The sequence below is a fragment of the Cebidichthys violaceus genome, unplaced genomic scaffold, assembly GCF_023349555.1.
Source record: "Cebidichthys violaceus isolate CVI_PGR_0920_01 unplaced genomic scaffold, fCebVio1.0.p SCAF_12, whole genome shotgun sequence".
Lineage (NCBI taxonomy): Eukaryota > Metazoa > Chordata > Actinopteri > Perciformes > Stichaeidae > Cebidichthys > Cebidichthys violaceus.
The window spans coordinates 15,848,899-15,876,649 of NW_027176285.1; the positions used below are offsets into that span (position 1 = coordinate 15,848,899).

Here is a 27,751-nt window from a genome sequence, read left to right on the forward strand (position 1 = left end):
AGGACTGCGAGAGAGGGGCGTAGAGTCGAGGTTGCAGCTACAGCTGGCTAGTTAGCTTGTTAGCTAGCAGCTAACTTCTTTTTTTGGTCAGTTTTACATGTTTGACAGTTTCAGGTTAATTCCATTGTGTGCATATTCCAGTAAGGTGCTTGACTATTGCACTTAGAGTAAAACATTATTATAAATAGTTATTTAATGAATAATTACAACATAAATACAGCAAAAAAAAACCATGATATACTCTGCATATAGTTAAAAAAAATATCAGAAATTATCATTTGAAGAATTACAACCACAACACATAAATATAGTAAAGAAATTATTATGAAATGTATCAATTTTATGTTAGCACTGTAGGGGGCGCTGTCATTATTTAAAGGGACATCGACATCACACCGGCCCAGACTAACTGAATAGCAATGTTATGAATTCATAATATATACGGTACAATAAAAAGTCCTGCATTCATATTTTATACCAACGGACGAGTGAAGGAGAGGCGTTATCATCACAACTCTACTGAACGTCTGTTCTAGTGGGAGCTTTCAATTTCTAATACAAAGCTGGATATTTTAACTCATATTTTACTAGTTATATTTTGTGTTAAATCTGAATCTGCAATGTAACCAGTAACACCTGTCAAGCAGCACTTGAATCAAAACGCTCAATGGTTCCTTCATCGATATCTACTCAACCACGGTAAATCTTAATGTGTGGTAATGTGTCTGTCTGTCTGTCTGTCTGTGTGCGTGTGACTGCAGGTAAAAGCGAGACGCCCCCGGCTCGTAAAGCGATCCTAACACCATGAATAATGGAGGGCGCCGTGGCAGAGAGGATAAGTTCTCGGTGCAAGGCTCCTTTTTCACAGGGCTTTCTCCCGTGGGTCACGTGAGTGCTGAAGTGATGGTCATTTTTCACGAGTGGTGTGTGTTAGTCATATAGCCATAATCCGCCCAGGTAGGAGACGTCCCGGTAGCCATCCTGCGTGTCCTGAGTCTGTATACCTGCAGCAGCAGCAGCAGCAGCAGCAGCAGCAGCAGCACACGCCCATGCTGCCACCAACCCCACGATCCTACAACCTCTCTGCAGCCAAGGGTCAAATGAATTGTCTTACACCATTAGAAACTCAAGGCAGCACTTACGAAACTAAAGGCCGGGGAAGTGGATGAATTAAAGATGCCGTCGAAACAGAAAAAATCCACAGCTTCAGAAGAAAGCGAAGAGGTTGATGACGAAGTGGAGGAAACGGAGCCAAAACCAAAGGAGAGTAGCAACGGTGTGACCCGCGGGGACGCCACAAAAGGAGAGAAGAGTCGGAAGAAACACAAGAGAGCAGAGAGCGGAGAGAACCAGGAGGCCCCAGAGAGAGAGAAGAAGAAGATAAAAGAGGGTGAGACGGGAAAAGAGAAAAAGAAGAAGAAGAAACCAGATGATGGTGTTGAAGCTGGTGCTGTGATTGAAAATGAGGCTGAGGAGGGTGAGCAAAACAACAATGACCCCACGACCAATTCCAAAAAGGAGAAATCAGGGAAGCTCGAAGAGGAAGTGACTGAGGTAGCGAAGGAGGAAAAGAAGAAAAAGAAGAAGAAGAAGTCGTCCACAGAGAAACCAGAGGGTGAGGAGGAGATGGGATCCAAGGATAAGAAGTCGAAAGACGGAAAGAAGAAGAAGAAGAAGTCTCACGATGATGGTGATGAGGAGCCCTTGATTGAGGAGCAGGAGGAGGAGGAAGACTCTAAGAAAAAGAAGAAGAAGAAGGCTAAGAAGGGGTTGGTGGACAGTGACGAAGATAAAAAGAAAAAGGGTAAAAAATCCAAAAATAAACAGGTGGACTATGGCGTGCTCTACCAGAACGAGCTGCTGAACTACCACACAGACTCATCCGATGGATACGAGGATGAGTACTACAAAAAGAAAGGTAAGGGTTTGACGCTGTAGAGCAGACAGAGAAGCCCCACAAGCTGTATCTCAGGTAAGTCTCAGTCACATGACATGTATGCATGTCAAACCTTGAATACAGTTTTCCTCCAGTTCCCTTCAGCTCAGAGCCCGGAGCGCCCAGGGGAATCCCTCTGTGATTGTTCTTGGGTGAAAGCTCGGTTATGTTCCACATGAATGGAGCCAAACAGAAGCTCGGGGGCAGACGAGCGCTGGGTGCCGTCCCAGCCTCCGGGGCCGGGAGAACCACCGGTGGCCAGAGGCAGGGCCGGGAGCCAGAGGAGCTGCCTTAAAGAAGCCAATCCTGCAGGAGGCTGCCAAAAAGTTCATTTGTGTTTGTTTAGGGGGGAAAGGGAACTCCGGATGATTTGTAGGATAGATCAAGAAAGATGTAACGACCCGAACGAATGAACGTCTCGACAGCTACTTGTTTAGGTGACAAAAATTTAGTAAAACATAAAATACAAAGCTGTAGATATGGTGAATTATTTTTATTGAAATGACTTTAATGTAACTTTGATTCTGAGCCGAGTTTGATCCTGACTTTGAAAAGCATTACGCAGTTGAAATCTCCTGCATAAGCCGATCATTGGACCTTTTGAGTTTAAACTATTTTATTACACTAATGTTCCCGACGTCAAATCATGCCCATAAACAAATTATTAATTTGTACTACTAATGCTTTTTTGAGATAAATGTATGCAACCTGAAGAACAACACAATTAGGAAACATCATTAATGAACGGGTCTGCAAAGTCCCAGAATGTTGTTTCTCAACATATCAATTTAGTCTATATGTTGTTTTAAATCTGCTCTTGCAAAACAATATCCACTCGCAGCAACGAAGAGATGATCTATATATGTTTACAGTTTGATTTCTGTCAGAGAAAGATTATGGTCTAATATTGAAGCATGAGGCAGAAAGTGTTTCCTGTATGAACATTAAACTAAAAGCACATTCTCTCCTTCATCTCACTCTAAGGGCTTTTGTTGCCCAAACAAAGGAATTCAAACTCAAACCCAGCTCTCTGGCGTCAAAGTTTTGTCTTTGTAAACATATTTAGTAGTATATAAACACAACTTCTTGTGAGACGGGGTTGCCATAAAGGAGCGTTTGGAAAGTTCAGCACTCGGCCGTATTGGAATGTGTTTGGAATGAGGAACTTGCTCATAAAAACTTCTGAACTTAAAAGCTTTTTATGGCTTTTTAGTGCTGCAAATGTGACACTTTTTCGTGTATTTTCTAGCATTTCCGCTGCCAGATAATTGCCACCATGAAGCAGCTGATCAAAGTGAATGTGCTATCGGCCTGTGATCTCTGTGCACGTTATGAAAGGAGCAGTGATCGTCATTATTTAGCGTCCGTAGCAGTGACTCATGCCTCTGTGCACTACTTCACTGGCTCACTCAGGTCTCGGAAACTCCGAGGAGTTCATCAAGGCTCAGTGTCCATCACATTCTACCAGGTGTCTCTGTTTCTCGTTAATCTGCCCTTTTAATAGCTCTGCTCACTGTTGATTAGATATCCGTGTCCCTATCGGATCGACTTTGGTTTAAATTGCTCTCTATCAGGTCTCTGCTGCTCCTCTCCTCCATGTTTTTAGGTAATCTGTGTGCTTCTTCTTCGTCTCCCTCATTCAACGCTTCCTCTACTTCCAGCTCCGTTATGCGTTACCTGATTGACATTTTTTATTAATTCACTTCAGTCCACATTCACTTTTCACCCTGGATACTAGTGAACCAAGTCTTCCAGCCTGTGAAAACACAACCTACCTACCTCTGTTCAGACTGTGCACCACTTTATTCTCCACTGTCTCTCGCTGACTAAGTTTGACTCAAAGTCCCAGACGGTGTCCCATACCTTCCAGTGCAGCCCATCCAGTCTGATCTTACATAACCACAGGAGAGATGAGTTTATGTTTGCGTGCAACAATGCAGCAGAGCTAAGCTAAGCTAAGCGACTGAGTCACAGTCCTGCTGAAGATCTAATGTTGTTACTGTAGCTCAAACACTGGTGTGACTTTTTCAAAATCCTCAACAAAAGAAAGTGAAGCTTGTGTGTGGATTTAAAAGTATTCAGCTCATTGGATTCATGGGGACAAGCCATGCTAGCAGCTCTGAGGCTGAGCTAAATGCTAAGTTGGGAATGCTAACATGCTCACAATGACAATGCTAACCCGCCGGTGTTAAGCAGGTAGCCTACGATGTTTTAAATGTGATGTTCCTCATCTGAGTTATGTTAGCGCGCTAAGATTAGCTTAATAGCACAAAAACACAGCAGAGGCTAGCGGTAATGCTATGCTAAAGGTTATGAGGGTTAAAACCAAAGTAATTAAGCTATTAGATACACAAATTGAAATGTTTTTCTGATGGTAGCACTAGTTGAAAAGTCTGGTTTCCATCAAAGCACATGAATGTCTGTGCCAAATATACAGACAATCCATCCAACATGTACAGTATGTAAATACATGTCAGTAGGCTTCATCCTCTGGGAACCATTCATGCCTCAAATGTCATAGTAATACACACAGTAGTTGTTGTGACATTTCAGTCTGGACCACATTTTCCATCCGAACCGACATTGCCATCCGAAAGTGTCCTCAGATGTCCTCAGATGTCCACTCGTCCCCTCTTTTCTCCTCCACACAAACGCCTTAAATGACACAATCCGAGGTAGATATAACAGACTGCTGAGTTTTCCTCCCGTTCACCTTCCCGTCCACTCGGTAGCTTAGTCACACTAAGGGACACATTTTGTGAAATGTGAGAGAGGCTCGTCTGGCGTATCTCACCAGACGTGGATTCGCTGCAGATTCGCCGCATTGAATTCCCTCTGGCAACAGTGCATGGAAGGAAACGCAATGCTCCTTAATGTTCATAGATTCTTGGACACTGTCGGAGGACTTTGTCCTTGTCCTTTTATTCAACCTTTGACAATTATGAAGTGCTTGTACGACCCCGTGAAATGTATTCCCTATACTCATTATTTCAGATTTTGGGATGTTTGTTGCAAAAAGGGGGCAACGCATCGTCTCCTGTCCTCCTCTGTCTAATCTATGCTGTCCTCTCTCTTTCAGTGTATGAGGTGGTCACCATCACTGGTGACGTAAAGGGAGCCGGGACGGATGCTAATGTCTTCGTTACCCTCTTTGGAGACTTTGGCGTCACGCCCAAGGTTCACTTGGCAAGCAAGTGAGTTTAAAAGTGTCTCTGCCGTCGCGATGACACGATGTCATTGTGTTTTAGCACGCTTTGATTAATACGTGCAACTCTAAATCAGGTCTCAGTGACTCGCTCTGCTTTGACTTATTTCCCTTGTGAAAAGGTTTTATGTGTCGCTTAGAGTTGATTGCATTTCATTCTGCTTCAGTTTGTATAATTAGAAAGCTTAGCTTAATACATTTTCAATGTCAGCTGTTAACTTTTGAACCTTTTCTGTTCCTTTCTGATCCTTCAGCACAGAAAAGAGGTATTTTCTAATCAGTCTGCTAAAAGGATGGTTATGACTCTGTCCTTGTGTTGAGTTGTATTGTGTATATCACACTGTATGGGGGAGCATTCCTGATCAACATCAACCTGATGCCCGTGGATCCCGTCGATCACGACTAAACCCATTTGCACTTTTCTTTGTCAAAACCGTATCAACCTTCAAAATCCTTTGATGTCAGAGAAGCGGCACACGTCCATAAAGGTGTGGTTGTGGTGCAGGAATCTCTCTTCTATACAGTCCTTTTTTTTTTTTTTTTTTTTTTTTTTTTTTTTTAAACAGTCGGACACAGAATATCTGGAGTAAGGGGGAACTATGTGACATGGCCGGTCTTCTTTTCCATTCAGAGGCAAATGAAAGAAGACCACGATGTCATTTCTGCGGATGATCAAATGACTCTCAGGGGATCTTACCAGCAGCAGGCGCCCTTTTATCTCCGCACACATTGATTGACAGATAGGGATACCTGTGCAGCGTATAGGATATACCAACTTATTGTAAGGCACACTGGACCGTGTCACTCACGCCTTGTGTTGGTCTCATTCATCCACTTCAGGCAGCATCAGCGCTCTGTGTATTCAGGCTCTCCGCGCTGTGCGGCCATCGCGCCGCTCAGCAGGTGAAATGCCATACATGGACGTTGATCAGTCCCTTCTGTCGTACAATAAACAAATAGCGTTAGGAGTTTCACCTTACTCCGATATATATTAGGTCCTGCCTGTATCGTGTAATGATCGATTTAACCTTTATGACATGATACAGGTAAGGGAAGGTTTCTATGTCTCCAAGCATATTTGCCCCGATTGAACAATCGCGGCAGATTAGAAATGCAACTCTTTGGAAATTCATTGCGATCACAACAAAATTCAAATTGCATGAATTCCAAAGTTTGCATTGGGGTTTTTTCCGTTTTTTTCACATAATCCATGTCTTACAGGTGATTTTTTTTACACGGAAACAGAGAACGAGGGCATGTATTTATGTGCATAGTCTGTGGGTGGAATATTGCAGGAAGATGAGAACAGATGGAGATGTGGGTCAGAGACAAAGGCAGGTATTCTCTGTTAGTGGAAAAGAGGGTGTCTGATTCGCCGTGGCAGAGGGGGGGTCCTCCATGCACGCAGCTCTGTGAGGGGTAGAAGTGCACGAGGAGGCGGGAGCGTCGAAGGGGCCGAGCCTCGGGAGGTTTCAGATTATACAGCTGCCGCGAGACCCCCAGAGTCCCTTAAGCCGAATCAGCCGGGAGGTTGTAGTAATTCACTGCTGCGGAGTTCAGTTCAGTCGTCTGCCTGGACTGTTGTTTCTTTGACTCGTATAATCTCTATCAATCAAGTAGAACTCTCTTTCTCTGTCACACACACACACACACACACACACACACACACACACACAACACTCAGTTTATCTTTCTCCCAAATTCTCACATTTCCCACTTTTTTCTCAACTTACAGGAGCCGAACTGCATTTGAGAAGAATAAGAGCGACGTGTTCCGCATCAAAACGCACAACGTGGGGCCTCTGAAGAAGCTGAGGTACTGTACAGCCAATCTAATGTGACAGAAAACCCCGCGGCGCCAGACTGCGACGTGTGACAACTTCTATATGAGTCTAATAATACCCGCAGCTACAGGCCACTGACGGCGTGAACAAGTACACCTCGCACAATAGCAACAGCAGCTTACAGAGAGGAACATTTGTCACTCGTTTTCCAGCTGCGACGCTGGCCGTCAAAGGATTTCATCCAGTGACAGAAGGTTAAGCCCCATCTGTTGGGAGTTAGTGTCTCACTCCAGAGGAGTCGCATCACAGCTGTCACACATGAACGGTGAAGCCAGGATGCATGTAGTCTCAAAAAGCAGAGGTTCTTCAGAGGATTCAGCACTATGGAAGGTTTGCTTTATTGAGCTGCAGGATTACAGGTTTTTTAGGTCACTTCATAGGAGCCTATTGTCATTTTTTTGGCATCAAACTACTCTTAAAACAGTTAGCACAACAAAGCTCTAATCTGGTTTGATTGTAGCTCAGGAACCTTTGTGTTTCTCTCTGTCTGTAGTGAACTCACATGATGACTCTTGAGCTTTCAAAGTTGTTTAATTCATGAATATCAAAACAATATGCTCGCGGCTCTATTTCACTCTTATTCACTCCTTGCACAATTTCCACGTCTGTTGTTTTCAAGCATTGTGGTTCAGTCTCAAATTCAAACAAACAAGAAGGAAAGAAAGGAGGCATTGTGTGTGTGTGTGTGTGTGTGTGTGTGTGTGTGTGTGTGTGTGTGTGTGTGTGTGTGTGTGTGTGTGTGTGTGTGTGTGTGTGTGTGTGTGTGAGATGTGGAGAGCGCGTTTGCGATCGCCTGCAGGCTGAATTCATGTCACACTATGACGGTTGACTCCCCAGGATCGAGCACGACAACACGGGGATGAACGCCAGCTGGTTCCTGGACAGGGTGGTGGTGACCGACATGAACCGGCCCCATCTGCGCTTCTACTTCGCCTGCAACAACTGGCTGAGTCGGGAGGAGGCCGACAACCTGTTTGTCAGGGACCTGCTGGGCAGCATGAACCCCATGGACGTCCCGAAATGTAGGCCACTCTGGGACAAACACGTAACACAAAGCACACAAAGGTTCACAAAGGTTCAGAGGAAAAAAACAGTTGATTCAAATTCCAAATACTTTCCAGCACAAAGCAGAGAAAGGGTCACAGAGATAAAGTACAATCAAGCCTTGACAGCTCTTATTAAGAAAGCGCTTCAAGGTGCCTGCTATCCTACAGATCTTGCTTCAGTTTCATTTTGTAATTGAATTCCATCGGAGTATAATCCTCAGGTAAGCCAGGTGAACCGGCCCATGTGTCCTCTGCTGCAATGTGATCTAACGCCTCAGTACCTGCAGTCAGTCAAGCAGAGCGTTGTGAAGCCGAGGGCTCGGATAAAGACGTGAGGACACTGTGAGGGAGTGGTCAGAGTGATGTGGCTGTTACACACACACACACACACACACACACACACACACACACACACACACACACACACACACACACACACACACACACACACACACACACACACTGTTATGAATATTTAACTTGGAAACCAGCTCAGTGTGGATTAATAAGACACCTGCCTAATGAAATTAGAATTGGTTCTGAAGGATGCTGAACACCATCGTTTACCACACCGTTAGACCCTCTGATGATGTCTGTATAAGTCACTGTGTTACACTTGATTTCCTGTTTTGCAGTAAATAAGTACATAGTGAGCGTGTTCACTGCTGACATGAAGGGAAGTGGAACTGATGCAGACGTCTTCCTAAACATCTTCGGAGAGAACGGTGACACAGGTAGGGCTGTTTGTGTCGATCTGTTATTACTAACAGTCCGTCGGTCTTTGGTACTTCCTGTCCCCTGTCCCTGTGACGATGTCTTTAGGGTCAGTAAAGTCTCTGGGGTTGCACACACAGGGCTTTTGAATCCGTTTCCTCGACTTACTTTTTTTATCAATTGTTTACACACTAAAACTGGTGCTTGAGCCACAGTGAACACAACCTGTAATTCATGACACCAAACCCCTGAAACAATTCTGCTAAAATACAAGCACATGTCCTGCTTCACGCTCAGACTGCAGCTCTAAACCGCACCTTTGTCCAAATCCTACACAAGAGTTCTCTAACATTTGGCATGAGTTATATCTGTGAGCATGCGTGCACAACTGTTTGATTAGAAATCAGAGGTTTAGCAGTGGAAGGGCCACAGGTGAGCTCTTCTGTTTTGCAACGATGAACGATTTCTATTTCTGCATTATGCGGTTGGGAACTGGTTCTCAGGCTTCTTCCCGATCAGCTCAAATCTGGGGAATCATTACCGGCACGACTGGTTAACCACGTATTGTTTTAAAAAATGTTTTCCCATAGACACAGGAGACGTCTCTAATTGGCTTATTTTGTATGATTTACAGACCAAACCAGTCCAAGATTTGAAATGATATAAACAGAGAAACGTTTGTAAAGCTGAAAGTAGCAAACATTTGTCATTTTTTCTTGATAAATGACTGTAGCTTTGTCATCCATTGCAATGCGTTTGACTCCAACATGCTTTTGTTTGTTATGAAAGGCGAGAGGCGACTGGACAGCGACAAAGACAACTTTGAGCGCGGGTCGGAGGACAAGTTCACGATAGAGGCGCCGAACCTGGGAAGGCTGAGGAAAATCACTATTGGCCACAACAACAGAGGCTCATCGGCTGGATGGTTTCTAGACAAGGCATGTTCCATCTGCACACGCGTGATCTTTACAGACCGGCCCGCATGCATGTGAAGCGCTCACGACGCTGCGTAATGTGTCTCTGCAGGTAGTCATTGATGACATGGGGAATAAAGAAGTCTACGACTTCCCAGTGAATCGCTGGTTCGCCATGGACGAGTGTGATGGCAAAATACAGAGAGATGTGTTGGTTGGATCTGTGCAACCAATGGGTGAGAAGCCGAAAACAAATACATCTTAAATTTCCTCTTTTAGAGAATTACGGTGTTGAGCTCAAGTCAAAACAAACCCCAAGGATATAAATGTTTGGCTTTAATATACGGTCGCATCTTAATCCCGGCAATTCATTGGATAAAATGGTATTTTCTTTCCTGAATGTACTTAGGGATCGTATACAATGTACAAGTGATGACTGGAGACGTGAGGGGTGCAGGCACCAACTCTAAGATCCACATGGTCATGCACGGCTGCAAGGGCTTAAAGAACAGCGGCAAAGTGTTCCTGGAGGGCGGCGCCTTCGAACGCGGCCTCATCGACATTTTCAACGTGGAGATTTGCGACCTGATCAGCCCGCTGAGCAGGGTCAGCATCGGACACGACAACGGGGCTGTCGGTGCCGGATGGTACTGTGAAAAGGTACTGCTCTTCTGTCTTTGGTAAACAGAAGGGACTCTCAAAAAAAAATGTCGCTCACCCACCAAGCACCCGTTTCCCCTCCAGGTTGTAATATACTGTCCGTTCACGGGCATCGAGCAGACGTTTCAGTGCGGGAAGTGGCTGGACGAGGACGAGGGGGACGGGCTGATTGAGAGGGAGCTGTACGAGATGGTCTCTCTCAGGCAGAAAAAGCAGAAGAGTGGGTAGTTTCATTCAACTCGCAGATCTCTAAATCACTCGCGCTCATTTCAAAACAGAATTCAAGTCGCATCCTATTTGACTCTGCTCCAGAGTACCCGTGGTCCCTGTGGATCTTGACGTCGGACGTGAAGGGGGCGGGGACAGATGCTCAGGTGTTTCTGCAGATCTACGGAGAGAAGGGCAAGTCTGACGAGATCAAACTGGAAAACAACTCTGACAGTTTTGAACAGGGCCAGCTTGATAAATTCATGGTAAGCCCCCGGATCAGTTCATCCACTGTTCTCACATCGATCCACTGTAAGCTCCCAAAGTCTCCGTTCTTTTAAATGCTTTGGGATCGCTGTAGATTGAAATGCCGGACATGGGGAGACTGCGGAAAGTGCGCATCTGGCATGAGAAGAGGCATCCATTTGCTGGATGGCATTTAGCGAAGGTGAGGCCCGTCGCTCTCTCTGTCTGATCTGTCAGTCTGTTGTTTCACGTTCCCTCTTAGCACTAAACTAGACACGGAATGATACTTTAATCTTGCACCTGATCTCGGATATAGAGAAGAGAGACAAAGCGTCAATGAGCCTGCAACACACATGAGGCTGTCTCTTTCTGCAGGTCACTTTGCTCAAGACCCTGACGATGGAGGAATATTCTTTTGAATGTGGCCGTTGGCTGGACATCAATGAGGACGACAACGAGATCGTCAGAGAACTTCCAGCCACCGGAGCGCTCATCGACGAGCCGCTGCCCCGTAAGAAGTCGTCTTAAGGACAAAGGACTCACGCCTGGTTGACCCTAAATGCACACGGGCTGTTTGTCAGAGAGTCGGTGCAGATGTTCAAACTCTGTGTGTGTGAATCTAGGTGTCTTGTGTTGTTTTTTTTAGTGATAAAGTATCGCGTTACTATCTGCACTGGCAACGTCAGCGGCAGCGGCACTGATGCGAGCGTCTTCCTCCATGTTTTTGGTGACCTGGGCGACACGGGGGAGAGACTCATGTTCATGAGCAAGAACAACGTCAACAAATTTGAAAAGGGCAATGTGAGTATTAATACGCACAAAATGCATATATATATATATATATATATATATATTGTCTGGGAAATGCACTGCAGACATCTTTTAATCCGTTTTCTGCATGTTGCTCCGTCTTCCCTCAGCACGACGAGTTTCTCATCGAGTCCGTGTCTTTGGGCCGAGTGCGCAGAGTGCGCGTCGGCCACGACGGCCGCGGCGGAGGCTGTGGCTGGTTCCTCGATAAGGTGATGGTCCGGGAGGAGGGCCAGCCGGAGAGTTTGGCCGTCGAGTTCCCCTGTTTCAGGCAAGGCAATAATACTTAGTTAGATGCTTTCTTGTAGAGAGTTGTGTGATAAGATCGAAACCGCTCTTGTGTCTTTGTGGTTCATCTGAAGCCAGGAGACCGTTGGCTTAGCTCAGCATGATGGCTGGAGTCATGAGGAAACAGCCAGCCTGGCTCTAAAGCTCTCTCATCAGCATGTTACGTCTTGTTTGAATCCATGGTGCATAATAAGGAAGTGTGAAAATGGCAAGTTGTGGTTTTTGCAGGGAGTGCTTCTAGTCTTTATGCCAAGCTGTAGCGTCTTGTTTACCATGCATGATATCGGAGTGGTTTTGATTTCTCTTCCCGAGAAAGAAAATACGTGTCTGTTAAACTCCTCAGTCTGTAACCAACCAAAACATTAAACCTTTTGACACGATTGCCTCAAAAATAGGCCACGCTTACCGTCACTAGTTCTCGAGTGGCTGGTGTTTAAGTAGTCAGCTGACGGATGAGTTAGGTGCTACAAACGGGGACTAAATGCAGAGTAGTCAGCCAGATCGCTCTCTCTTAGTAACTGGAGCCAAAACCGCAAGCTGGAGGTGCTGAGTTACATCTGGAAAGAGGCTTTTCCTGTCCGTCCTGGTGAGGGAACGGTTTTCAAGCTCACAATGTAGAACAATTGTTTGAGTGTTTTGTGTTGTTTTTATCTAATGGTGATTTGATTTCCTCAAATAATCAGCTTCAGACAATGTATTTTAATGTTACCTTTCCTCCCTATGTTTACATGTTTATACATTTAAATTTAAATATTCAGGGAGGCTTGATCTCAGTCTTTTTTAGGATTGAGTTTGTCTGTGTTCATGTGTTTTTTTTGTTGCTTTTTTTTCTTCTTCAGGTGGTTGGACCGTAATGAAGACGACGGACAGATTGTCCGTGAGTTAGTCCCAGCTGGAGATGGCCTGCGTCTCTTCAGTGAGTGCCTAGATAACGTCTTAAACCGAGGATAGGTTAAGCAAACTTTAATTTCATTTCTTTACTTCCGTCTGTCCGTCCTCCCAAGATGTCAGCTACCACATAGCGATCAAGACGGGCAGCGTGAACGGGGCCAGCTCAGACTCCAGGGTGTTTGTCAAGCTGTACGGGGAGAAGGGCGACACTAACAAGATGATCCTGGCGGTGTCCGACAACGACCTCAGGAACTACTTTGAGACGGGACAGACTGACATCTTTACCATCGACACCTTTGACATCGGACAGGCGAGTTGTTCAGGCGCGGGACAGGCTTCACGGAGAACAGAGTTTATGTTTACGTCTTATCTTATATCCCCTGTGCTTCCAGATCAACCGTTTCCTGATTGGTCACACTAATGAGGGCTTGCGGGCGGGGTGGTTTCTGGACAGTGTGCAGATCTCCGTGCCGGTTCATGGGAAGCAGTACATGTTCCCGAGCCACCGCTGGCTCTGCAAAGACGAGGCTGATGGGAAAGTGGAGGTGGAGATCTATCCCAGTGAGATCTTGGACATCGAACAATGTAAATACCACCAGCACGGTGCAGTCAAAACGAATCCTTTTGAACACGGTAGCGGTGACTATGAGTTCTTCTTCTCTCACAGTGATCAACTATGAAGTAACAGTGGTCACAGGGGACGTGCGGGCAGGTGGCACCAATGCCAACGTCTTCTGCCAGATCTACGGAGATGAAGGGAAAACTGAAGTCCTCGTGCTCAAGAGTCGCTCCAACAATTTTGAACGCGGCACCACCGAGATCTTCAGGGTCAGTATAAAGCCCGTCTCGTGTCTCCTCCTCGACATTTAAGGTCCTGGTTTGACCCTCGTTTCACACCTACAACCCAGATTGAGGCTCTGGATGTTGGCAAGATCTACAAGATGCGCATCTACCATGACGGGAAGGGCATCGGAGACGGCTGGTTCCTGGAGACGGTGGACGTCAAGCGGCTGACGATGGCTATGGTGCAGGTTGAGGTGAAGAAGCAGGACACCAAGAAAGACAAGAAGAAGGACAAGAAGAAGAAGAAGAAAGAGGAAGAGGAGGAGGTGGAGATCGTTGAGGAGCTGCAGGAAGTGGTGGAGACGTTTACTTTCCCCTGCAGCCGCTGGCTGGCCAGGGATGAGGAGGATGGGGAGATTGTGGTTGAGCTGCTGAGTGAGAGCAACGAAGACCTGGAGGGTGAGTAGAGCGCGACTGGAAGCAAATAGCAGTGGGTCAGCGCATTACAAAGGCTGCCTTGTTTGTTTTTAACTGTGCCATTCTGAATTCACCAGGTCAGTCATGATGTGCCCCCGCTCTAACTTGTGCTTTCCTCCTCAGTGAACTCGTATGAGGTTCACGTGTTCACCGGGACCATGTGGGGGGCGGCGACCGACGCCAACGTTTACGTCAACATCTATGGAGAGATCGGCGACACGGGGGAGCGGCGGCTCAGGAAGGCAAACAACCTGAACAAATTTGAGAAAGGCCAGGTAGCCTTCAGTTCCAGATGTGCTCACTGTTATGTCATAATCTGAGTATCGGTATAAACTTTTGTCTGACAGCGTGGGGAGTATAGCTTTTCACTTTCTTGCAGAGAGTTGGATTCATACCTCCCGTGTTTGTTAAACATGAGGCTAGCTCTGCTCTGCTTAGCGTAAAGACGTGCTTGTGTAGATTAGTCCGATCGGCTGTGCTCTACATGGTCACGATTGTTATCATTGATACTGTTTACAAATGTCAAACACATGTTGGATCTAAGGAGCCCTGCAGGTTAAGTACAGATCAAATGAATAAGTAATGAGGTTCTCATGGACTGCTAAGCTGAGACCTGTGACATTTCTTGACCCTTTTGTTGCTGGTTCGGTCGCTTGTGACCCAGGAGGACGTTTTCAACATCACAGCGGTCGACTTGGGGACCCTGAAGAAGCTGAGGATCCGACACGACAACAGTCAGGCCAGTGCCGGCTGGTTCCTGGACAGAGTGGAAATAGTAGACAACAAAGATGACACCACGTAAGTCACGAGGACGTAAGAAAGGGAGCAGAGAGCCATCAGATGTGTGAACTGCATCTTCAGACAAAAACCTTGAACAATTAAACCTATTAATTACAATAATAATTTATTTGATTGCTAAGAAATTCTTTAAATCATTCGGAGTCATTGTAGACACCAAATCGTTTTCACAGGTTTCACAAAACGGCGTCATCCTTCATAGCTCTACAGACATTTTATGAGCAAATGCAGAACCTTTGCTCATAAAATGTCTGTAGAGCTCCACCGTGTGGCGGGAAATGGTACTCAGAAATAGTCAATCCAAATGGAGATGGCCCCTTTCTTTGAGTATTTTTAGACACGGGAACATTTGATAGTCCTAAACAGATTAGTGCATCGGTACTGTTCACTGAACAGCATTTATGAATGATGTGTTGTGTTTTAGGTACTTCTTCCCTTGTAAACGCTGGCTGGCTGTCGACGAGGATGACGGACAGCTCGCCAGGGAGCTGGTTCCTGTGGACGAGGCCTTTATGAAGAAAGGAGATGATGATGATGAGGAAGACTCTGAAGCCACACTTGGTCTTGAACAGAAAGGTGAGAGCAACATTCCACTGTCCTGAAGAAACAAAGTGACCTCTAAAGAAGACATTACCTTTATTTAGCTTTTGGAATGAATGAATAGAAATAATAATAACAATCACAGGATCGCCTGATGTTTCATTTCTTCTGGTTTCTTGTTATTACAGCCATGTCAACCACTTACACAATGAGGATAAAAACTGGTGACAAAAAGTATGCAGGAACTGATGCTAACGTCTTTATGATTCTGTACGGCACCAAGGACGACACGGGTAATACTTCAGACAATCATACTGAATTTATACCTATTTAAATTATGAAATGACTCTATGATGTACGCATCCACAGGGACAATTAACCTGAAGGCGTCGAAGACTCACAAGAATAAGTTTGAGCGGGGAATGATCGACGAGTTCATTGTGGAAGCCGTGGACATCGGACCGCTGAAGAAGCTGCGCGTTGGACACGATAACCGCGGTACGGTAGGACGGACGGCCTGCCTGCGCAGTGAATAGAGCAAGACGAGTCCACATGATCACGATAGTTTGTGTGGAACGTTTAAGGCGGAGGATCGGCGGGCTGGTTCCTCGACTGGGTGGAGATCGACGCCCCGTCTCTCGGACTGAAGCTGCACTTCCCCTGCGGTCGTTGGTTGGATAAAGGGGAGGATGACGGGGCCATCGTCAGGGACCTTTTCCCCAATTCCCTTCAGACGGAGCTTTACACACCATGTAAATGACAACGCGTACTCCAAGCTCCAATGTCTGTTATTTTGATGCACATAACTGATTTTTTTATTTGTTTACATTTTGTAGTTGTTCCTTATGAAATTAAAACCTTCACGAGCGACGTGTTCGCAGCCGGCACGGACGCGGACGTCTTCATTGTCCTGTACGGGCGGGACGCAGTGTGCACCCAGCAAAAGTCTCTGTGTGTCAACAAGAGGGAGAGGAGGATGTACTTTGAGAGAGGAGCTGAAGACATGTTCATTGTTGAGGTACGATAACGGTGAACGGTCATAAAGGAGTAGACTAGGTCATCGGGTGAAGAACAGCGAGGCCATCGGGGGATTTACTACACAATGCATGAATACAATTCATTTAGTTGATTCATTTCCGCTTTCTGTGCAGCTAGAAGACGTCGGGGATGTAATTGAAAAGATCCGCATCGGCCACGACAACCGTGGGGTCAACCCAGGCTGGCATCTGGACAGAGTGGAGATCAGACGTCTGCTCAGGAAGGGGAAGGTACTGCACCCGGAGGACAAGTCCTCTACTTAAGGAGCAGTGCTGCAACACAAACATACTCTTATTGCATGTAATAGACCTGCTATGAAAACGTGTCAAAAATGTCATAATGTCATATATTAATGCTTAACAAACATCTCAGAAGAGGACTTGCATTTGTCTTTGTCTTACTATCACGTCCACTGGTGACACACAAACGCATGTTTCGGTCAGCAGGTGGGGATGTTCTCTGCACAGATAGATGAGGTTTATCCAGCACTGTGATTTTCAGACAGATTCCACTCCTAAGGCCAAAAACCGCAGGCATGAATTATCCGTTCTCTCTCTCTCTCTCTCTGTAGGGTTCAGAGACCGTCATCTTCCCATGCGAATGCTGGCTCGCCAAGTCGGAGGACGACGGGGAGACGGTGAGAGAGCTGGTGCCCTCTGACATCATCACTGAGAAACTGTTACGAGACGGGAACCTGAAAGTCACCGAAGTGGAGGTGGAAGATGCCCTGGAGAGTATGTTGACTATTTATTTCTACACACAAACACAACAGCAGAAATGTGTGCAGTGATGTCGTGGTCCTGTTTCTCGCCTAGCATTAGTTCAGAAACAAAGACACTCTTCCCTTCCTCTCTAATCCCCGAGTGAGTCTCCGTTGTGACAGTGGGCACCAAACGGCGATGGAAAATGTCTTTTCCACTCTTGTTTTCTGCCAATTGCACTCAAATGCATCCCCCGTGTGGTGCTTGTCTGTGGTCAATGTGATCCCCACTGCAGCTCACACATACACCGTGTCGGTGATGACGGGCGACGTGTACGGAGGAGGCACCGACGCCAACGTCTTCCTCACGGTTTACGGAGACCAGGGGGACACCGGGGAGAGGAAGCTCAGAAAGTCCGAGACAAACGGCAACAAGTTTGAACGGGGATCTGTAAGAAAGCATTTAGTTTACTATCCAGTGACTAATAATCCTGATGTGATGAGATTTATCATACACACTACATGGTCATACTTTTGTTTTATGATTTATCTCCCCAGGTGGATAAGTTCACCATAGAAGCCGTTGACCTCGGACAGGTTTTCAAGATAAAAATACGCCACGACAACAGTATGATGAGTGCCGACTGGTACCTGGACCAGGTGGAGGTGGTTGACGTGGATACGGAAGAGGTCTATCTCTTCCTATGTGAACGTTGGCTGTCCAGGAAGAGGGAGGACCGACGCATTGGGAGAGTCTTCTACGTTAAGGTAGCGTTAAAGACGTCTGTGTGTGTGTGTGTGTGTGTGTGCAAAAGAGATACAGTAGAAAGGAAAAGATTGAAAAAGACTTGGGTCCGGTTCCCCCAAAGTACAAGAAAAGCTAGCGGCTCTAACTCGAAAAGTTGCTGAGTCTAGCGAGAAAGTTGCAAAGTCGGCCACACTAACCCGTCCCTTCAGGCCTCCCTCTTAAAATACAATTACACAACATACTGTTTTTATTACAAACATTGCTGCCATTGCTAATAATGGTAATTAATAAGCTCATAGATCCACACAGCCCTATTAAACACACACAGACGTTGTGCTTCTACAGATATTATAGCATCTCTGTGTGTTGTATTGTTTCAGGGCTACGAAGGCGTTAGAGAAAGCCTCAACAGTAAGAAGAAGAACTCTGCCGTGACAGTGAAGAGCGTCGACAGCAACATGAACAAAAAGAGCAAGAAGAAGAAGGAGGAGGAAGTCGAGCTCCCGAGTAAGAAAGACCTTCAGCATTGTGAGCCGGATCCATCCTCTGCTCTGCTCTGCTGGTCATTACTATTCTAACACAGACATCTTTACGTAATCCCGTGCTCTCTGTGAATGAATAAGTGCCGTTCCCTTCCTGTGCAGTCATACCGTACCACATCACCATCTGCACTGGGCTGGAGCGCGATGCGAGCACCACCAGCAGGGCCTATGTGATCATCGTCGGGGCCAATCACGCCCAGACAGAGAGGTTGTGGCTGGACCTGCCGGACGAGAGGAAGGGCTTCGAGGCCGGCTCTCTGGAGAGCTTCCAGTCCCACGGTTCAGATGTGGGGGAGATCAAAAAGGTCGAGGTGAGGGAGCTGGGGGGAGGGGGGAGGGCTCTTAGAGTTTCAGTAATGACCGTGCACTTCCACACACACACACACACGCACACATTGGCCACGCAGGAAAAGTACACCCACGCTCCTCGAAGTGATTGTTGCTCATCCTCCCTGCAGCTAGGTCATGACGGGGCCACTCCTGAGAGCTGCTGGCTGGTTGATGAGCTGTCTGTTGCTGTGCCAACCAAAGGGGTCAAATATATCTTCGCTTGCAAGTGCTGGCTGGCCAAAGATCGAGGAGACGGTTTGACTGCTCGAGTGTTCAACGTGCTGGATGCGGAGGCCATTTCCATCTCCCAGCAGGTATGTAGACATCAGTAATACGATGTGTTGTATATCAGGCGTTTGGCTAAGAACATGCGTCACAATCAAATTAAATGAATAGATATGTATTATATCAATAATAGGCTGATGAGGATGAGTCAATGGAGATGTTCACTTTGAGGAAAATGTTGCACAACTCCAATTATTTCCAATTATCTTTTTAAATATGGTACATATCTTGGTTTAGATGGGATTTCCAATGAATTTCATAGATATTTTTGAGTACATTTAACGACACCTTTCAGCCTAAAGTACCTGTAAAGACTCGTCTTTGTTTAAACAAGGAGTTAATTAACAACAGGTATAAACATGTGATTTATCTAAAAAGAAAAAGTAGATCCGTAACATTATTGATATAGATGAAAATTGAGTTATTAACGAAGATACTAAACTATAATAGGACTAACAACAATAATACTTGTAGCGATGGCTATTATAGGATGATGATAATAATAATAATAGAAATGATAATAGAAGTATGATGACAAACACGTCAAGTAAGATTATAACCGAGTGTCTTCCTCAAGATGTCTTCTCATCAGGGGGTGTCTGGGTTGTCCTTTGTCTTCATATCTGTTTCTGTTACTAAGAGAAGTATTGACGTTAGAAACAATACAACTTGTACTGCATTACATTCTCATTGATTTATGAACGGATGTTTATTTGCTACAGGACAAGTTCATGTCCATGTCTGGTGATGTTTTAGAGGCGATGCTGCTCGTGGGAGATGGCTCCGGTATGTAAAGACAATAAATGTCTCATGTTTCCACGTCAGATTATTTACGAGGTGACCGTCGTCACTGGAGACGTGCAGAACGCAGGAACAGACACGCTGATCTTCATGTCCGTGTTCGGAGCCAACGGCAGCACGGAGGAGATGCTGCTGCAGAAGAATGAGGACAGGTAGCCACACATGGACGAGAACAACGCGGAACACGGAGACAGATTGTGAACTCCGTGTCCTCTGTGACAACAGGTTCGAGCGCGGTCAGGAGGACACCTTCAACATGGAGATCGATGACATTGCTCCGCTGAGGAAAATGAGGCTTCGTATCGATGGCTCCGGCAGTCGACCTGACTGGTTCCTTGATCAGGTCAGATCACTTTTAAAGGAGAAGGCCACCAATTTAACACACCAAAGTCTGTTTACAGGTCTTGAGGAATACTACTGCAGGTATTAAAACGTTTTTGGGTCCAAAGAACCTGGAAGTGTGGAGATGGAACATAACAAGCTTACCAGACCTCTGCAGCCCACTCCTCTTCTCTGCTTGAGGCTAGCAGCTCTTTGCAACGTTAGCCAATACTAGCGTACCACACTGAACTGTCAGCGGGTCAGGTGCGTTGTGGGTAATGTAGGCACCAGGTGGAAGAGCGATGCATGGAACGAGACCGACGATATCTCCGGTTCTGCTGCGCCGATTTTAATACTTCTTTTTAAACTGTCCATCATGAGTTCGAACATTTTACAGGAGTTGAACACTAAATCAGTTGAGCGCTCTTTGTACTAACCGGGAAAGATAAGCGTGTGTTCAGGAGATGTTTACACGCAAGAAATGTGTCAAAGATTACAGGAAAAGGAAAGCTTTACGTCTCCACAATGAGCTGATCGTGCTCAATGCACAGCTTCCCTGTGTTCTTGTTGAGGGCTAATCGGATACAAAGAAGAAACTGCTGATCTTATCCGCAAAACATAAAACCAGAAGCATAAAATGCACAACAGTTCTTCCAAAATCAATAGTACAAAACACTCCCAGGTTTGTGTTTTTTACGCTGGCAGTGTGCGCTGTAGGTCACAGGATCATTCAATCTATTATATCACACACACACACACACACACACACACACACACACACACACACACACACACACACACACCTATCTCTGCCTGCAGGAGAACGGTCAGTGATTCACCCACCCACAAAGACACACACACACACACACACACACACACACACACACACACAGCGGGGTCCAGAGTTCCTGGAGTGAGCATATTGAACCATTTACTCACCATGCTCTTTCTTCTGCATCATCACACGCATGCACACACAGTAATGAGCGCCGTGTGTTACTGTAGTCAGTAGGGAAATTTAAATGTCCTTTTTAGTGTGTGAGTGTGTTTGTGTGTGTGTGTGTGTTAGTGCAAATATTGCCACATTTTAATGAATAGTCCAGCGATATAATCCACCGCATTAATATACATCGCTGACCTCGTGAGGACAACATCACCGCTCACCTCCACACCTCCTGTCTGATGTCTCAGGCCCGGTGCGTTGATGAAACGGAACACATTTCCCATGCAAACGTCTTCCCCGGTAAAGTCACCGCTGCCTGCAGAGCAGCAGAGCGGTCGGGAACAATAGCGAGCCCTGTCCGTCGGTGCCTGGGACTCGGCGGCTGCGAACATCTCCTTGACTTGACCCTGCAACAGAGCCCTGTGTGTTCAGCATCACAAGCAGATGTGCTGCCTTTATGGATTGCCGGGTCCGTGTATTGAAAAGGACACGACGGTGCACCGGGCGGACCGCCAGCCTAGTTAATCTGCCCAAATAAATATGCAGAGTGGAGAGGTAACACGAGGGCGGCTGCCTCGAGTCTTTGTCTGGTAATGGGACGTTTCCCAGGACTAGTGGTCAGACATCCCGGGGGGAGGCGGGGTTTGTGTTCACACTCGTAACGCATTATGACACCGCGCTCATTCACATGAACGTGCTTTTATCCACGCTGGGATGTCGGCCCATCGCATGACATTTACATGCATGACATGACATTTAGTAGATTCATGGTGCGCAGAGGATACATCTTAGTCGTGAGGTTCACAACTAGTGGATACGTGCGGTGCAGACATTCATGTTGAAGAGGTTGAGAACTTAACTTTCCCTCTGGCACCATCATCAGGTCAACATTTTGAACTCGGCCATGATTTTTGGTGTGAGACGTTTCCATCAGCCTCAGGTGCTAATTAGTAAAAGTTCTCATGTCGACACGCTAAACTAAGATGGTGAACGTGGTAAACATTATACCATAAAATCTGAATGTTATTGTGAGCATTCATTCACTTGGTGTCATACATTTTGTTACACTTCAGTGAATAATAATCCAAATCCATGTCAGGATTCTGGATAATATGTGTGATGTAATATCTGTGCGTCCAGGTGATCATGCGTAACCTGACCACGGAGAAGGTGTCCTCGTTCACCTACGAGGAGTGGCTCTCCAGGACCCGTGGACCAAAGAGAACCATGGTCTGCGAGATGGCCGCTGTGGTGGACGAGGAGCTAATGGTGGAGCTCACCACTTACATAGTCCAGGTCAAGACCAGCGACTGTGCAGGTAGGTCCTCAGCAGACGCTCGTAGGAATGTTTTGTTGGATTTATCAGGTAGTCTCACCGAAAACGGCCTGAAGATGTACGATTATTGAATAATTCAAAAAGCAAAAATCAACGGATTCGGTCAGACCTGTGAGGCGGAGGTTGAACGTATTTAACAGTCGAGTCACCCGTCCATCCTTCCATCGCTGGGTCAGCGTCCGGTCACATCCAGGGACGCTCACAGTGAGCAGAGCGGCTCAGACGTCCTCCTTCATCAGCAGCCTCCTCCTCCTCCTCCGGCTCTTCCTGGGGGGGGGGGGGGGGGGGGGGGGGATGCTGAAGGACTCGAGTGTCAGTTGAGAGATCCGTCAAATAGTGTCCCGGGTTCACCTTCGCTATCGCCTCTCTTGATTATTTTCTGAACTCTTTCAAATAAAGCACTTGAGGGGAGCCTGCAGGGCCTTAAATGGTGAAGTTCAAACTGGATGGTGGCTCAGATGCGTGAACTCCTCACCCTGTAATGTCAAATTAGAGCTACAGCCTTGTAGAGGCTATTTGTGTCTGTAATCACATTCTTTCAACCGCTCTCCGAAGCTCGAGGCCGAGTTCACGGATACGTTGCGTTGCTCCTCATCCTCATTTGACCTGTCCTTGTGCAGAGGTCCGTGTTTTCCTTTCAGGAGGAGCAAAGCTGGAATAATTAGTGTTTGACTCCATGAAAGAAGTCCTCTCAAGAACGTGTCCCTCTTGTCTCCGTGCAGAACTTTCTACAGCTCAGTAGTGCTGCTGATCAATACGATAGAGCGGTGCGAAGTCTGAGCCCACTTCAAAGGAATGCTCTCTGCCTCTGGCTGTTACTGGAAGCTAAGATGTAGCCCCGCACCACCACTGAGGCTCTCACAGGAATAATGAGTCAGGCTGATAGACACACACACACACACACACACACACAGGCAACGCTGTGCATCAAGTAATGGTCTCCTTTGGGATCATGATGGGATGATCTGCATGTACAGTGAAGAGTAGGAGGTGTATGAAAGGAAAATATTAATTTGAAGGTAACAGCGATATGAAATGCAATTCTTAATATCTAAGTTGCTCACGTTGCTAGCTCAAGTGTTGCTCATTAAAGCTGCAGCGTTAATGAAAGCGTCCGATTTCTAGCTTAGTGCTCAGACTGGTGTAGAACGAGGACACAAAGGAAGGCGCTGCAGAATGAGTGAGGCTTGTTCTCGGCGTCGCCTACAACACATTCACTTAGTGTCCGACTCCCTGTAATGAAATAATGAAGCACAGAGGGATTATAGATGAGTCAAAGAACGAGGCTTTCTCTGCGGCTCATTTCGCTCTGCATAATGCGGCTGCTTGTTGGCAGATCGGCTTCCTCGGGGGGGGGGGGGGGCTTTGCAATCTCACTATTTATTGGCAATTCAAGAAATCCCTGCATTAGTTGAGCTGCATTGCAGTTTAAAAGATCTACAACTACAATTAGACTTTTATAATTTCTAATAATCAAGCGCATTCTTGTTGTAGTTAAGTGTTATGAGTTAATAATTTGAATAATAGAAAAGATGCCGTTTAGAAACGTCATTACAGTGATGTAGTTTAAATGAAACGATGCGGCGCTAATTCAGATTTTGGAGGTGAAAATGTTGATTCACAGCTGTTCAGTTTCCCCTCATCATTCACATGTTTTTGTTCCAGGGAAGCAGAAATTCGGATGATTTTTTTTATGACTTTCCTGTGTCCTCAGGGGCGGGCACCGATGCCAACGTGTGGATCATAGTCTTCGGAGAGAACGGAGACACGGGGACGCTGGCGTTGAAGGAGTGCAACAAGTCCAACAAGTTTGAGCGCAAGCAGGTGGACACCTTCCACTTCTCAGACATCCTCAGCATGGGAGAGCTCTCCAAAGTACGAGTCTGGCACGACAACTCAGGTCAGCCCTCCGATAGACTCCTTATATCACTGCATCACTCCTTGTTTCATTATTCTTCACAACACCTTTGTTTTACTTCCTTGTTTCCTGATGGCATTACTCCAGGTCCTGCTCCAGGATGGCACTTGGATTACATCGACGTGAAGGACGAGATCCTGGACAAAACCTTTCGTTTCCCCTGTGACCGCTGGCTCGCCAAGAACGACGACGACGGACAGATAATGAGAGAACTGGCGTGCGCCAACAACGACTACTTGGACCTCAACGAGAAGACGAGTAAGGCCAGAACATGAGACTTCACTCCCTGCAATATATAAAACCGAAGAAAAGACTGCCGTCGTGTTTAGCTTTTATTTCACGTTGTTGACGGATACATTGTGTTTCCTGTGGCTTCTTCACAGTAAAAGCCAGCCTGAGTTTTAATGTGAAGCTGCAATAATGAGTCTGTTTGCATCAGCAGTAGCTTACAAAAGAGGCTGACATCACTGAGACTAAATTGGGTTACGTGCTGCGTTCATTCAGTGTGGCGGACTCTGCCACTAACAATGAGAACTCCATAAATAGAATCAAAACGGGGTTTGATAGAACGAAAGATCTCAAGGATTTTAAGGGATCTTAATGTATGATGTGTGGGGAGATGGAGGACATTCACTTACACCGTCCCTGTTTTCTCCAGAGTACGAAATCTGCGTCACAACCGGAGGACACCGAAACCAAAGAAAACGCCTGGATTGTACTGGAGGGGAAGAAGGGCCGATCAAAAGAATTGGTAATGGAGAACTCCTCGAAGACGAAGAGGTTCTTGCGGTAGGTACTCCGGTGTGAGATTAACTTAATGAGCTGCAACCTGCGTACTCGAGAAAGCTGAAAGAAATGTGCTTTCTCTCCTTCTAATTCTGCCTTTGCACTTATTATGATAATCCCCAGCGGCACCGAGCACTTGAGCTCAGGACCGACGCTGCAATTGACTGTGATGACATTACACCATCCAGAACCAATTGGCAGTGACATGAATTTAAAGTACGTCTGGCCAATTTAAGCGAACAGAACCGTGACGAGCTCGTTCTCCTCCTCTCCGTAGGGGGAAATGTTGACAGGTTCGAGTTCTCGTCCAAGAACCTGGGAGATATCGCCGGTATCTGCCTGGGCCACGCACCCAAGGATGGGAAGAAAGTGAAGGGGGAGGTGTTCTGGCACGCGGAGGAGGTCGTTGTCACTGAAAGGGAACTGGGGGAAACAAGTAAGACCTCAGCTACTGCTCAGAGAGCCAAATCTACGTCCATTATATACCGTTTGTTGGTGACAAATCCTGTTCTGTATCATCGCCTCCAGGTACATCTCAGTTGCAACGCCCGCATCCCTCTCTCCCCAAAGAGGGAGGATTTCTCCACCTTCGAGTGCACCAAGGCCATCGAGAGCTTCGCCAGCAAAGCGCGAAGCCTCGTGCCCGTCAAGTACGAAATCATCGTCATCACGGGCGACGAGAAGGGAGCGGGTACAGACGCCAACGTCTTCATCACCATCGCTCCAACGGAGATTCTGGCCGTCGGCAACTGCGGCAGAAGTTCCGTAACCTTTTCGAGCGCGAGCAGACGGGACCGCTTCCTGCTGGAGATGCTGGACATGGGCGAGCTGCAGAAAGTCCGGGTGGAGCACGACGACTCCGGTCTGAGTCCCGGCTGGCTGCTGGACCGCGTGGAAGTGACGAACACGGCCAATGGTGTCACCACCATCTTCCTGTGTGGGAAGTGGCTGGACACCAAGAAGGCTGACGGGCTGATCGCCAGAGCCTTCTACCCGAAATACTAGAAACACCATTTATTCAAACGAACAAATCTCCCCTCAGGCTTCAGCGTAACGACCAAAGAGATCACGCTCTGGCAAGTTCTACATCTCAGGAACTGAGACGGATTTATATTTTCATAGGGTTTTTTAATTATTATATTATAGTTGGATGTTTAATACTTACCTGTGAATATAAACACTGTGACAACGTCTTCATCGGTCAGGAAGCTGAATGTGCCATTCTTTTTATCTTTGGTGAGTCAGGGATGGTTTGTTCAGTTGTTTTGTTATACTTTAGGTTTTTATAAGATATTAAACTCTTTTTGCACTAATCAAGACCTCCTGTGTGACTCACTGACGGGTTGATTCAAGCATCCAAAGCTGCAGAGCTTTAATTTAAAGCTGCACAAATCAATACTTTTACATCGACAGTAGTTTTAAAGACGATGCTTAATGTGGAGACGGGGGACGAACTGCTTCTAACTCACAGAATTCCTTCTTTTGGAGCACTTCCACCACTCCCATCAATCGGTTTTCAGCAGTATGTGGTCGTTTTCAGGGGATTGTAATTGTTTCTACATCTTATCATCTGGAGCTGAGATCATATTGTATCAGAATATAAGACATAAGAACCAGAACTTGTCCATTTTATCCAATTTATTACAAAAAGAGCACATACAAAAGGATAATATACAAGCCATGAAATAAAATTAAAATTAAAAAAACAGAACAGTTTGGGTTTAGCAATGCAACTTTTGAAATCATTATTATTATTATTATTATTAGTAGTAGTACTTTTTCTGTAATAAAGTACAAAATTCCACCACGTGACTCTAACATTTACCCATAATATGCTCATCCATTTCTTCATCAACACACACATCACCATTAATGCGCTATTGCTTTAATATTAATGATAAATAGTTCTATTTTCAGATAAAATATCCTATATTGAAAAACATTGCGCAGTCACAGCTAAACAGCAGAGTTTCATACAGGATGGCGGCAGCCCTTTCACTGGCACTTTTTGGGATATTTTCTCTTCAGTTTTGTTTTTCCCGTTTCAAACAGCAACAAAATTATGTGTTTTTTTTTTCTTCTGATATATTCTTTGTATATATTTTCACCATATACTATGAAACCATTGAGACTATATTGAAACCTGAGAAAACATGCATTTTTAGAAAAAGGTTGTGCTTTAAAATCCTTGCCTTCCTTTTTAGACTGGAAGGAAACGGAGGATAGATTCTGAGAGGAGGGATGGACGGTAAAATAAAAAAGAAAGTGGAGAGTCGGAGATAGAAGATAAGCAGAATTAAAGAAGGATCACTGAAGTGTTTGTAAAGTCCTCAGTGAAACCTCTTCATGGTCAATTTTGAGGACGATGGCTTTTGTAGATACAGTCAAATGTTCTCTTAGCTCCTTCACGACTCTCTTTTATTTAATTATGCAACCAATAAGGCATGGCGGCTTCATGGATTGATTGTTATTCATGGTTTCAGTAATATGGAAATATCTCCGAACACTTAAAGCGAGGCACTTGTTATGCTTAAGTCTACGAACTGAAGAGAAACACCAGAGAGATGAAAATGAAAAGATCGATACAAAGAGTTAAAGCGAAGGAACATGCTCACAGATGATCGCTAGTAAGACCCATAGTGCA

At 45.9% G+C, this 27,751-nt stretch overlaps 1 protein-coding gene across 1 annotated transcript; it reads left to right on the top strand.

Annotated features, from left to right (window-relative positions):
* The first annotated feature begins 1,176 nt into the window (after positions 1–1,176).
* On the top strand, positions 1,177–26,380 carry loxhd1a (lipoxygenase homology PLAT domains 1a). Its single transcript, XM_068706723.1, is given in 44 exon segments — positions 1,177–1,918; positions 5,016–5,130; positions 6,877–6,957; positions 7,823–8,007; positions 8,667–8,765; positions 9,535–9,683; positions 9,772–9,895; positions 10,069–10,319; positions 10,404–10,539; positions 10,632–10,792; positions 10,888–10,974; positions 11,148–11,283; positions 11,419–11,573; positions 11,693–11,853; positions 12,710–12,786; positions 12,875–13,071; positions 13,154–13,346; positions 13,429–13,589; positions 13,670–14,003; positions 14,145–14,296; positions 14,686–14,819; positions 15,244–15,395; positions 15,548–15,652; positions 15,729–15,857; positions 15,944–16,111; positions 16,196–16,377; positions 16,511–16,627; positions 16,969–17,131; positions 17,394–17,548; positions 17,656–17,865; positions 18,226–18,352; positions 18,490–18,698; positions 18,846–19,031; positions 19,828–19,955; positions 20,029–20,146; positions 22,208–22,385; positions 24,118–24,303; positions 24,409–24,579; positions 24,980–25,005; positions 25,007–25,124; positions 25,385–25,540; positions 25,634–25,825; positions 25,828–25,889; positions 25,891–26,380. Coding segments are annotated over 44 exon segments (7,290 nt in total). The 3' UTR covers positions 26,113–26,380.
* Positions 26,381–27,751: the final 1,371 nt, after the last annotated feature.